The sequence below is a fragment of the Helicoverpa armigera genome, chromosome 13 (assembly GCF_030705265.1).
Source record: "Helicoverpa armigera isolate CAAS_96S chromosome 13, ASM3070526v1, whole genome shotgun sequence".
In the NCBI taxonomy this organism is placed as follows: Eukaryota; Metazoa; Arthropoda; class Insecta; order Lepidoptera; family Noctuidae; genus Helicoverpa; species Helicoverpa armigera.
The window spans coordinates 3,855,119-3,867,566 of NC_087132.1; the positions used below are offsets into that span (position 1 = coordinate 3,855,119).

Genomic DNA, 12,448 nt, shown 5'->3' on the forward strand with positions numbered 1-12,448 from the left:
CCAACAAACTCTTTTGCTGTAGAAGTAAATCTGTATAAAACATAGGGTTGAAAACCGTTAAAAATTGTGACTTCGGTGACTAGATTTCTAAGTATTCAGCATAAAATCTGTCAAACATTAAATGTCGATCTACAGGTATGTATCACAAACTCACAGCGATTTCAACATTAGCCTTCATTGATAGAGCAATAATATCTGAAAAGATAAAAAAAAAATTATATACCCAGCAGTGATTCGTAGGTGTATCCGAAAGGAATGTAGGTATGTAACAATTGCCTTACACATAACAGAATACAGTTACCTAATTATTTATGAATTTATTATGACTCGTAATCTAGCGTTTTGCATAGACAGTGTAGAAATACCTATGTCACTGATTCAACAAAATAAGTAAAATTTGAGAAAATAAAAGTCAGTCTTATGGTGCAAGACTAGGGTTAATACATATAACTAATAACGTCTTGCAAAACTAAGTATAATAACTGGATTCAATAAACATTTAATAAATAACAAAATGGTAAAAACACATGTTGGAATGTTAGATAAATAATAATAAAAATTAGCTAAATTTTAATGCAATACAGTGTACAATGTTACTTCTATACGATCTATAGAATGCGTCGGCTTTATGCGCCCGCAGTGTAATACCATAGTATGAAGAAATGTCACCAGTAGAAATTCTAAGAGATTACAAGATTAGTATCTTAGCGTAAATTTATTATACGGATGTGGAAACTAGCAGAGATTCCCGACAGTTCCTAAATAAGTTAAAATCATGGTAACTATGTTATATGAGTTGTCTTTATAAAACTTAGCTGTATATCAGAACGCTGCGTCTTTCCGTTAAAAACTTTACGGACTTTTCAGGTTTATTAGCTTGCTGAACCATTTTGAAAATTACTGATTTATATGTTCAAAGAAAACGAACCACATTTTTCCGTAAAGTCATTAACTTTAACCCTCCCTCAGCTTAAAACCTAACATCTGATAATATAAACAACAAATACAATTCATTTAGTAAATACATTCGTTTCCAAGTTACAGTAAGTGTTCGTTTTAGTAATTTAGTGAAATACAAATTAGTTTTAGAGTACTTATTTATAAAAAATCGAGTAAGCATACTTTTATGTTTATTTTTAAGAATGTAAAAGTAATCACGATAAGAAATGTTAATGAGATTATACACAGTAAATGATGTTGAGGTAACATTTTGAGATTATAAATATAAGTGTATCTCATAAAGCGGTACACAAATAAAATTGGAGGCATCTCCAATAACAACGCAGGCTGTACGATTCAATATCAAAATAAATAATATCAATATGTTAGATATCACCTCGTATATTGCCTTCCTTACAAGTTACATTTGACTACACAATATACATCATACATTATTGAAACTGTACCTTAACCTTACTTGAGATAAAAGCTACAAATATTAAAGCAAATGTAATCGTCTACATTCTGGGAATGTACTATAATTTATAAAACAGTTTACCTATTTATTTACAATGGAAATTATAAAAATACGTCGTTATGATCAATTCAAACGATAATTACATTCTCTACGCTACATTAAGCTACAATGTCAAACAAAACAAAAATTCAAAAATTGATATCTTTGGAAGAACAATGACAGCCACACACAAGCGAAGCCGGGCGCCGAAGCGAGCACTCGCGGCTACATGTGGAATGTTTATAATTCAGCAATATCATCCCATACAGACAACTATGACCACTATACAGAGAAATGTATTGTCAATTATATTTTAACTCTTTGGCAATACTAGTTTACATATAGGATGTACAGTACACACAACAAAATATTACTGAATTTATAGTTCACTAGTGTTACAAAATGGAATTCAGAAATTCTTTTAATTTACTGGATATCCCCACTACCAATAATTTAGTTACCAATAAGATAAAGGGTGCTTTAAATATGTAATCATCATCGACTTCCACAGGAAAATAGTTCTATGAACTACATCAGTCACTAAATAAGTTTACAAAATATTTCTATTGATATCGATACAGGTCAGATATGAAGGGATCATGATAAATTGTTAAACATCACAGATACGTCAGTTACAAGAGATTCGATGATAACACTGTTACAAAAAAAAGGAGCTATAGTGTTGTAAACATATTGACTAATGTGGTTAAGATTACAGTAAATATTCCAAAGGACTACTCACAATCCGATCACTAGTTCATGTGACCAACTCGGGCACAACATGTAAAGGAGTCACGTCACAGTCCCGCCATCGTGGAATGTACTGGAATGTACCGGAATGTTCTGGAATGTTCTGGTACGTTAGGCCGTGTATTCCGGAGGGCCGTCGGCGTCGGGCTATAGCGGCGGAGTGCCCTCGCCCGGCAGCGAGTGCACGCGGGCCGACAGCAAGTTGTGGAGGATGAACACTGCTGGCTTCGGGCTGCCTTCCATATCCAGTTCCTGATGAATGAAGGCCTTATTTATATATGGCGTAGCCAACTGCGCAGGACATATTATAGTGCACAAGCATTTGCGCAAACACAGGTGCACTCACTATTCCTTCACTCTCATATCCCGATGAGACGGCAATCCGACACGACCGGAGAGATCAGGCGCAGGACCAACATTAACGTGCTCTCCGATGCACGGGTGTATCAATCACCAACCTCCAGGCCGAGCTGCTTTGTGAAAGTTTCGAAAACCTACAAAGCGATTTGGCCCGTCCCGGGAATCGAACCCGCGACCTCGGGCTCAGCAGCTGCGCTCGCGACAGCTAGACCAACGAGACAGTTAACACACACATACAAAAGGAGAGAGGAAGAAGAGTTTAAGTTGTACTTACAATAGTGTCATCATCAGCGAAGTGCAGCCAGAGCGCGGTGTGGTCGTCGTCGGCGGAGGCGCGCAGCGCGTGCAGCGGGCGGCGGTACAGCGCGCGGGCCCCGCCGCGGCCCAGCGAGCCCGCCGCCTCCCACACCACCACGCCGCCCGCGCCCAGCGACAGCCGCGCGCACGCGCCGCGGAAACGACAGCCTGGGACAAACGTATACCATTAGTCGAAGCGTAAGGACCACGGAGAACATGACTAGCGGAGATGCCATAATGGAAAATCTCCCAAGAAAGAAGCACGCCAAGATGCACGGGGGATGTGCGGGGGACAAGGAACTTTACTGTCTCCGCCTTTATACGCCGTCTTCAGACCGTTCATTGAAATGGTTGTAAAACCAAAAATCGACAGATGTCTCAAAGGACCCGAACTCTTCGTTAGTTCATTTGTAACTGATCGTATTGGTCGTGACCACCACATGTATTTAATCTAGAAGAAGGCGCCTGACCTACCTGCATTATGGCATCTTCGCTCATCTTTCCACACTCAGTGGTTGACGCTGCAGCGATTATTGACCGGTTACTCACGGAAAGTGAACTCAGGCTGCGCTCTAACAGCGTGATGAGCGCCGTCCACCAGCGCACCAGCCACGGCAGCGAGGTCATGCGGCGTGTCGGGGCGCAGCGCGCGCACGGCCAGCCCCGCCGGCGTGCCCGCGCGCACGCCCAGCGCCGCGCCGCCGCCGCCGCGCCGCCACCACGCCAGCCGCGTCGCCGCCAGGCTGAAGCACTCCGTGGGCGCGCACCATGCCTCGCCAGACCAAGGGGCTGCCTCGTATAGTCTAACGGGAGGTTACAGAAAATTTAATGAGTGACAAAATTGCGTAAGTTTGATCAACTGTAACTCCTAAAATATTAATGCAAATATCATTTAATTTTGAGGATAAAGTTATTCTAATGCTAACTCTTGATCGCCGAATTTGAAAATTTGTACCCTAAGCTTTGTTCACACCGAAGATATACGGAAGAGCCGCTGACCGCTTCAAGAAAAAGATGGTACAGCTGTGGCTATATTACTCAAAACTTGGTTAAGCGCTTGGTACCATCAGATGAGTTATGGTTAGATCCATCAATAATGAGTAGGAACAACCAGCCCAATTGCAAAGCAACAAAACATCAAACTATATCACATGTAAGTTTGCTTACCTAATTTCTCGATCAGTGATCGCAACAAAGGTGGGCTGCCAACCATCAGCCTCATCAGAACTATCAGATCCACCAGATGCACTCAACTGTAAGAAACCAGAGTTAGTTAGCAAGATCAATTTATGTGTTTAAAGGTCATATACAATTATAACACAGGGGAAACTTAATGCCATAGGGCACTTTCCACCACATAAAAATATCTAATGGGCCTGCCAAGATTCCGTGTCCTCCATAAGAAGGTACAGAAAACAATTGAGAACATTGTTTGGCAATCTGGAATTCAAAGATAAGTTTCGGTAAGGCCCGAGTCACACTGGAATGGCAGCTGCCGGCAGCGAACTTTTAAAGCTTTTCAAGGGATACTGGTTTTTTAAGTATGTAGTTAAAGTTGTAAAATTATTTTACACTGAAAGTGCTCGCCGCGTCACTGCCGGCCGATGCCATTCCGGTGTACTCGGGTCTAAAGATTGCAACACTGTAATTCACTCCTGCATAGACAAACAAAATCTCACATGATCCTGAGGAGGCCGCCTCGCCAGCCAGCCAGCATATCGTACGTCTCCCAGCAAGGGGCGCAGTCGCGGGCGAGCTCGCGCCAGCGCCGCACGTGCCGCGCGCCGGACCGCCGCGTGCAGCGCGCGGTGCCAGCCCGTCGCGCCTTGAGCACTGCTAGCTCGAAGCGCCAATGCGTGCACGCCGTCCGGAGAGTAGATCTCAATTGTTCTCTCTTCTATAATTTGCAGAAGCATACAAAAACATGTCATTGAAGGTTTTACTATTCAGGCAACTACAGGATGATTTTCAGACATAAATCTCTAGAAAAGTTCTTACTATATGCAGAATTTTGAATTTTATCCTTTACAATAGAGCCTGAAGAAAAACTATACCAGTATTATAAAGCTGATTTAAAAGGCTTCTTTACCTGGATCACGATGGCGCAAATTCTTAGCAATACATGCCATCAGCAACGGCACATATCGCGTATCAGCCCTGCGTCGCCGTGGGGAGGGGGGCGAAGGTGGAACGTCTGCCATGAACCCTCGTTGCAGCTCCCATCCCACCTCACTGATGATAGATGCCTTGCGGAAGTATGGAGTCACCTCTCTGAGGTACTTCACTGTGAACGGGAATAGAAGTTTTAAAAATATAGTGCTGCAAGCCTTAATTTAATGCCTGGTTTAATTAAAATAGTAGTCTTGGTACTGTTATGGCAGCCTTAACAGAACTTTGCCTTCCTTCAATAAGACCTTTAGTTGCAGAGAACTTTATTTATCTATCATGCGACAATATCAATGTATAATATGTTAATGGTAATGATTTAAGGAATAAGCAAAAATTTCTAGTAATTCTTGGTAGCCCCTTTCAGGGATAAGTGCAAAATCTATAAATTGTTAAATTTTTTACAAAATCGGTCAATAACAAAAATCTATTATTTATATAATCTTTACATAACTTCTGTACTTTTCAAAACAAGTACTATTTAAGTCATGAAGGCATAACTATGTTACTGATGAAACCTATGTAATTCTCACTGTATGTATACATGAGGCATACATAGTCTAGCTGTGAATAGCTCAATTAGCAACTCGGCTCTGCTGAGTTGTAGTAATTAAGGTCAATTTAGTTAGCCTGTGCCCTATAGCTATGCATAAACATTACATCTACAGTGTTGGTCTTATGTATGACTTGCCTTCCAACTGAACCATTTTCCCAGCTCTTTTCAATGCTTTCACAGCTTCCTCATGTGTTGCATCCTTTAAGTCTTCCCCATTCACAGACAGTATGGCATCACCAACATACAACTGTTCCGTAAGATCAGCTGCCATGCCCTTGAATATTTTCGATATCAATATAGGCATATTATTTTCTATCCCACCCTTTATTGAAATTCCCAACCCATTATTGTCAGACTTCACCACTTGTACTAGCCGTTTTTGATTCGCAATCGCTTCTGGTACTTCTGTGAAGTCGCTGTTGGGAGTCTCGACATTGTTGTTGTTCAGGGTACCGTTCAGTGTGGTGGTCGCGTCGTAGCCATCATCCAGACACACACTTAAGTAATCCTCTTCTAGCGTACAATGAACACGATACCACACGCCACGGACCAAGGTCTCTAGTAAACCGGAACGTGTGCAGGTCGCACTGGGGCTATCACTGCCTCCACTAGAAGCTCCGTTCTCCACCATAATTCCTCTTGTTTTCACAACAAACAACAAGAAAAAATGTGATGATAAATGAGACTTTGATCAAGACATTCACAGTATTTTTGTCAACCAATATTTGTCTCAATTCATTTTATTACGGTTAAGACATTTACTACTTATTCCTACGTAAAATAACGCAGTTTATTAAATTAACATGGTAAAATACGAATTTATTGCACAATCGATAGGTACCTATACAAATTTGACGTTTTGTACGCCCCTGTCGCGTAAGTCACAGATAATAATTGTTTTTTAGTTGCCTCCCTTTTTTAGACAGGTACTTTGCTACCGTTCGTTATCAAATGTAAAAAAGTACCTAATTTTAAGAAGTTGCTGAGAAATATGCTCTACAACTGGAAGTTACTAGTAAGCACTCAACTCTGTGAATTTATTTTCTTCTTTTGCCTTCCAAAACAAGTCTTCTACACTGGCAATACTTTTCCACTCTTGTATGTTTTCTGAATCTGAGATTTCCTGCTCCTCTTGTCTGTGTGAATTATTGTGAATTACTTTTACCCAATACATTTATCGTTCTATTTAATTTCAGACTTATTTCGAAATTCTCCATTCTCTTCACTGAAGCCTCAACAAAGAAATTCTATTTCTTTGGGTTTTCTAAAATGGCAATCCACGAGGTGGCAGCACCGTGTCGTCAGGTCCAATAACTGTCAAAGTGCTTATCTTTACTATGAATAGTGAACGATTTTAGTGTTTTTTTATTTTATAATTAAAGCACTGCATTATTGTTTTACTATTGCGGTTGAGTAAATAAAAAAAACTAAATCATATTGTGTTAACAAATTTTTCAACAAGCTTTTCCTTAGTACCAGTGACTTTTGCACCTTCTCTCTTAGCTCAATTTTTAGTTCGGAAACCTTATTCTGACCGTAGTCCATAATAAAATCAATAACACTTCCAATATAACAGAATTTCAATAAACAATAAGTTCGGCACCTACAATTCCATACTATTTGACAGCTGTTTGGACCAGACGCATACGTGGCGCCACCCGGTGGCAGAAAAAAATTCAAAAACCCTCATTTATTTAAGGCTAAATCAGGCTAAATCTTCGAGCAACACATGAGAAGGCTCGAAGGGCTAAATCTAGCTTCTCTAGTTTTTTTATTATTATTACATGAATAAGTGAAGAACTTAGGCAATAATAAAAAAATATTAATAGGGTAAAACCAGGTAAAAGCATAGGTAAAAGGGATTACTTAATTTATTTTTTATTTACAAAAAAAATTGCATCCCAAAGTTGACACAGATTCGAGTTTGAAATGGCAGTGACGTACCGACTGACATGACAGCTATGTCAGCTATTTTCGTGATTAAATCCTTAACATAATAAATATCAGAGTATTATTTCAATTTTGTTTGTAACGAATGCATTATGTTGTAAAGAATAAGCGTTAAGTGAACTTTAAATATCATCACAATTGTTGGCGAACTTTGGTGCCGTTAAAAAAAGAAACATCATGAGTATACTGGTGTGTCGAGTATGTTTATCAACAGAGGAACAAAATTTGCTTCCCCTGGATGAAACTTTTATTAACAACTATAATTTACTAACCAATTTGAATGTAAGTATTTATATCATCACTCTATGTATTTTTTTTTCATTATTATTGTATTATAACAGTATTTTCATTGTGATTATGATGTTTCAGATAACTCTCCTAGATGGGATGCCACAAAACTCATGTCGAACATGTTTAGACACAGTAAAGTGTTACATAGAATTTAGGGAAAAGTCTATTTCGGCAGAAGAAACTCTAAGAGAGTTAGTTTTGAATGTAAGTATAAATTATATTCGAATTCTACACATTCTTTGAGTAGGCACTAACTTTAGATAAGCTATAAGAATTACCTAATGAATTGAACCATTTAAGGCAAAAGTTTATTTGCTTTATACATATTTGATTAAAAAATACTATGAAAATTGTTAACCTATTGTTAAGTGCTTATTCAAAGATGATAGATGAGTAATAAAGAACAATACTAAAATATGACATAGTCTCTATTTATGTACTTTCCTTTCTTTAAATATAACAATACAAGAGTATTCATCAGTTGTTCATATTTTTCAGAAAGTTAAGTCAGAAAATAAACCAAGTCTTGAAGACAGAGAAAACTCTACTACTAATGGAGATAAGTATGATCCACCCGTAAAGTCTGAGATAAAAGAGGAAGCATATGACTCTATGGATGATTTTTACTCTGAATATGTAGAGAATGTTGAAGATTTAATTGTTAAAAAGGATGAAGATGAATATGGTACTGCCTTTTGGACACACCTTTTTGCAATGTAAAAATTATCCCAATACAGTAGGCATAACAAATTAATGAAATAATAATTATCCATCCTGTAGTTAACCTATTTAACCTGCTTCAAAAAAAGGTCAGTGCTGTATATTTCATGTTTATCAATGCTTCTGCTTTTTACAGAAGTACCTACAAAAAAGAGAAGAAAAAGGCTAACAGCTACAAAACCTAGAAAAACACTAGCTGTTAAAAAACAAACAAAAAGTATTAGAAAAACACAAAAAGATGAAAAACCTAAATTAAAAGAAAAACTTAAAATTGATATGAATAATGAAAAGATGTGTGGTAAGCAATAATTTCTTAATCTCTCTGTTACAATAGAAGCTACAATGGTTTTCTTTTTTCACCATAAAACATTTTGTTTGTAAAAAGGAAAAATTTAAAAAGTATTCTTAACCTATAAAAAGCATATACATTTGACATATTGTGACCTTCATAGAATTTTTTGTATTCTAATTTACAGGTATATGTCCAAAGAAATTTGAGGATAAAAATGAACTGAAAAAACATATAGATGTTCATAAAAACACTAGAACATGTGTGATCTGTGGGGAGCAGGTGAACAGCTTGTCCCAACTCCTTGCACATAGAGTGACACACATACCACAGAGTCAAAATATATGTCTCATTTGTGATAAAAAGTTCAAGTCTTCTATTTATCTAGAATTCCACTATAGGAATTTGCACATTGAAGAAGATGTAAGTCCTGACATGTTCTAAGTAACTAAGTAAAAACTAAAAAAAAAACCATTCTATGAAACACTGTATCCATCAATGGACATTTCATAGAAAAGCTAAATATTGGTAAGCCTATGCAGCATAAGATAAATGGGCCTTCATCCAATATTACTTTTTTGCACTGACATTTGACTACTGTTACTGTTACTGAAGACCTATATTTTATTTAATTCTTTCAGGATAAAAAGCTTTACTGTAACCAGTGTCCACAAGTATGTCCCTCTCCAAAGAAATTCACCGATCATATGAAACACGTGCATTCTCAAATTATGAAATACTTTTGCGACACGTGCTCTAAAGGGTAAGACAGTCTAATATTTCTATACACAAAAGTCCTATTATGATTGTTAACTTTTAATTAGGTGACAAGTACTCAAACAAACCTGTGGAAAGGACCTAATACCTCCACTTAAGTTGCTCATCTGTATTTTTGTTTTCAGTTTCAGATGCAAATCAAATCTTAAGTCGCATATACAGAGTCATAATACTAATAAAAGTTTTGTCTGTGATTTGTGCGGATTTTCTTGTAAACAAAGAAATGGATTATATGTAAGTATGTATAATATCCTGGTTCCCTTTGATTGTTCTGCACTAACATTCCACCGTCACTTACCTACAATCAATTATTCCAAAAATATACTAAAAGTTATTCCAAAAAACATTACAGAAAATTAAGAGTGTAAATAAGTATGTTTGCGTTCCAAAGGCTTCTATTTATTTAAACATAAAACTTTTTATTAGATAATCTATCGAGGATCGCCAGTTCTTTAATTAAACAAAGGAGTTTTGTATATTACAGGACCATAAAATAAGAAAACATACGCCTCAGAGGGTTTACTGTAAACAATGCAAGAGACCATTCCCGAATCAGTTGAACTATGATAACCACAAGTGTCGTAAGGTGGCGGCCATATGTCCAATATGCGGTAAAGAAATCAGAGAAAGTAATAGGGTAAGGGTAACATCTACTTATTCCTTACCTAATCTACCCTTAGTTCTAAGAACAAGTACTTTTTATACATATAAAATACTAGCCGTTTTCCCGCGGTTTCACCCGCGTCTCGCGAAGTGGGAACTACTGCCCGTAACGGGATAAGTCCAGTCGTTTTTGAGTTTATCCATTACAACAAAAAAAGTTTTCCTCTTTATAATATTAGTATAGACTTGTCGGACCCTAATAAATGTTACCGCATTGTGATGTCCTTCTAAGAAATTCGAAGTACTTATTACAACTGTAATTTTCAGCTATCTCGTCATATGGCAGTACATAGTGACGTTCAGAAATACGAGTGTACCCGATGTCCGGCGAAGTACAAGTCGAAAGCAGCGCTCATCGCCCATATGGACAGACACGACGACAATCGCACCAAACAGTGCGAATACTGTCCCGCTAAATTCTTCACAGCGTCAGTATTAATCAAGCACCGTCGAATACATACAGGTGAACATTACTGAATGAATTTATTGATATATCCAAAACATTAGGTTCTGCTGGCAGTTTCGCCCGCGCCCTTATGAGAACTACTTCACGCATCCGGATAAAGAGTAGCTTGTATCTTTCCCATTAAATGGATCTAACACTGAAATATTTTTTAACCGGATCTTGAAATTAGCTTTTTCATACAAACAAACTTTCCAGCTTTATGATATTCGTAATCTATCTCGAATTTAAATTCTGTATAATTAAGACACCACCACTGCCTTTCATAACCCAAATGACTTTATTTCAGGTGAAAAACCATATGTGTGCAAGATTTGTAACAAAGCATTTACAGGAAATCACAATCTCAAAGTTCACATGAAGGTCCACGGAGAATACTTGGTTGTTAAAAGGGATAGTGTTAAACAAGAAGATTTATTTAATGTTGCCAAATGAGGGCAGTTGGGTTGTTGCAAACATTTATATTTGTTATTCAATTATAATTGTATTATTTTCGTAAACTAAAAATAAATAACTTTTTAGAAAACTTTTAAAAATTATTTATTATAGAAATACAATTTACATCTAAGTAAGAAACTAAGTGTATCACATACAAAAAAAAAAGTCTTTGGCGAGTACGGAAAGTACTAAATATAAATGTTTATAAAAAAAGTACAAAAAATGGATAACCAGTAAAATTTTACAAAAAACAAGACATCGCATTAGTTCGGGAAAATATCAAGTCTTACTTTATACTTAAATTATGATTAGGTACTAACAGGCAAGCATACATATGCCACCAACTTACATCACACAGTTGAAAAAACAAAAGGAAATAAGCTGGGCCACACTTAGGTTGAGCTGCACCATTTAACTATAACGATAATAATATAATCAAACCTTAACCGGCCGTGTACTTGCTTGATTTCGTTATCGTTATAGTTAAATGGTGCAACTCACCGTTAATGTACAATCTTAATGTTCGGAAGATTTAGATACTGCTGATGTTGTCTGGTGGGAACACTGAATTATAACAATCACTCATTTATATGGGAATCAAGCAGAACTGAATAACATCTCAAAAAACCTGTTTATGTTTTTGAGCAGACTCATGGAGTCAAAGAGAGATCAACTTTTGATGAGTCGGTAACGCTGTAGTAAATATAACACATACCGTGTATTTAGTGAGATTGTATTGATATAGCTCCCAATGTAACCAATATGTATGATATAAATCTTAAAGCCGGTCAAAAATTCCAGTCCGCATTGTGTGAAGATTTAACGCTAATGTAAGTACATTATTGACAATTATGTAGTTTTGATATTTTCAGTCAGTCTTATAAGCTAATACATCTGAATTTTTGAACCATCTATTTAGTTGGAACACACACTTTTCGCATAATATTATATGTATCTTTTAATATTATATCTATGCAACAGAAGTACTAATATCTAGATTTAAAGAAATGCATGAAAGATGTTTCAAAATGTATGGAGCCCTGGCCAGGTATTTGTACGCCATTCCAAAAAAATTAAAAGTAATTAAAAAAACTTTCAATCATCCATTCACTATAAGTTGGGTCTGTTTGGTTGGAAAACACAAGAGTATGCACTTGAAACACCATTTGAAAATCGACAAAAATAATTGATAAATATTAAATTATTACAACTAATTATGCACCAAAGCAATTTATCAAATTTTTTGGAGGTTGGAGGTTGGTGGAGTGCACT

General features: G+C 36.9%; 2 protein-coding genes across 2 annotated transcripts; one reads left to right on the forward strand and one right to left on the reverse strand.

Moving 5' to 3' along the window:
• Positions 1–215: 215 nt before the first annotated feature.
• Positions 216–6,483, reverse strand: LOC110384455 (beta-1-syntrophin). The gene is made up of 7 exons (XM_064037542.1): positions 5,721–6,483; positions 4,953–5,147; positions 4,543–4,760; positions 4,031–4,116; positions 3,413–3,666; positions 2,841–3,031; positions 216–2,458 (listed from the first exon to the last, which is right to left on the reverse strand). Exons 1-7 carry the CDS (start codon positions 6,214–6,216, stop codon positions 2,354–2,356), a joined length of 1,545 nt encoding a protein of 514 aa, XP_063893612.1. The 5' UTR covers positions 6,217–6,483; the 3' UTR covers positions 216–2,353.
• Positions 6,484–7,519: 1,036 nt separating this feature from the next.
• LOC110384427 (zinc finger protein 567) lies at positions 7,520–11,263 on the forward strand. The gene is made up of 10 exons (XM_049840659.2): positions 7,520–7,817; positions 7,905–8,030; positions 8,325–8,511; positions 8,683–8,844; positions 9,023–9,258; positions 9,477–9,598; positions 9,738–9,846; positions 10,097–10,249; positions 10,543–10,738; positions 11,028–11,263. Exons 1-10 carry the CDS (start codon positions 7,713–7,715, stop codon positions 11,171–11,173), a joined length of 1,542 nt encoding a protein of 513 aa, XP_049696616.2. The 5' UTR covers positions 7,520–7,712; the 3' UTR covers positions 11,174–11,263.
• The last annotated feature ends 1,185 nt before the right edge of the window (positions 11,264–12,448 follow it).

Coding starts and splice junctions, on each gene's coding strand:
- LOC110384455 (XM_064037542.1), bottom strand. CDS start 6,216: ATGGTGGAGAACGGAGCTTCTAGTGGAGGCAGTGATAGCCCCAGTGCG. Junction 5,148..5,720: donor GAAAATGGTTCAGTTGGAAG/GCAAGTCATACA, acceptor TCCCGTTCACAG/TGAAGTACCTCAGAGAGGTG. Junction 2,459..2,840: donor TCGCTGATGATGACACTATT/GTAAGTACAACT, acceptor TTCATTCATCAG/GAACTGGATATGGAAGGCAG.
- LOC110384427 (XM_049840659.2), top strand. CDS start 7,713: ATGAGTATACTGGTGTGTCGAGTATGTTTATCAACAGAGGAACAAAAT. Junction 7,818..7,904: donor ATTTACTAACCAATTTGAAT/GTAAGTATTTAT, acceptor ATGATGTTTCAG/ATAACTCTCCTAGATGGGAT. Junction 8,031..8,324: donor TAAGAGAGTTAGTTTTGAAT/GTAAGTATAAAT, acceptor CATATTTTTCAG/AAAGTTAAGTCAGAAAATAA.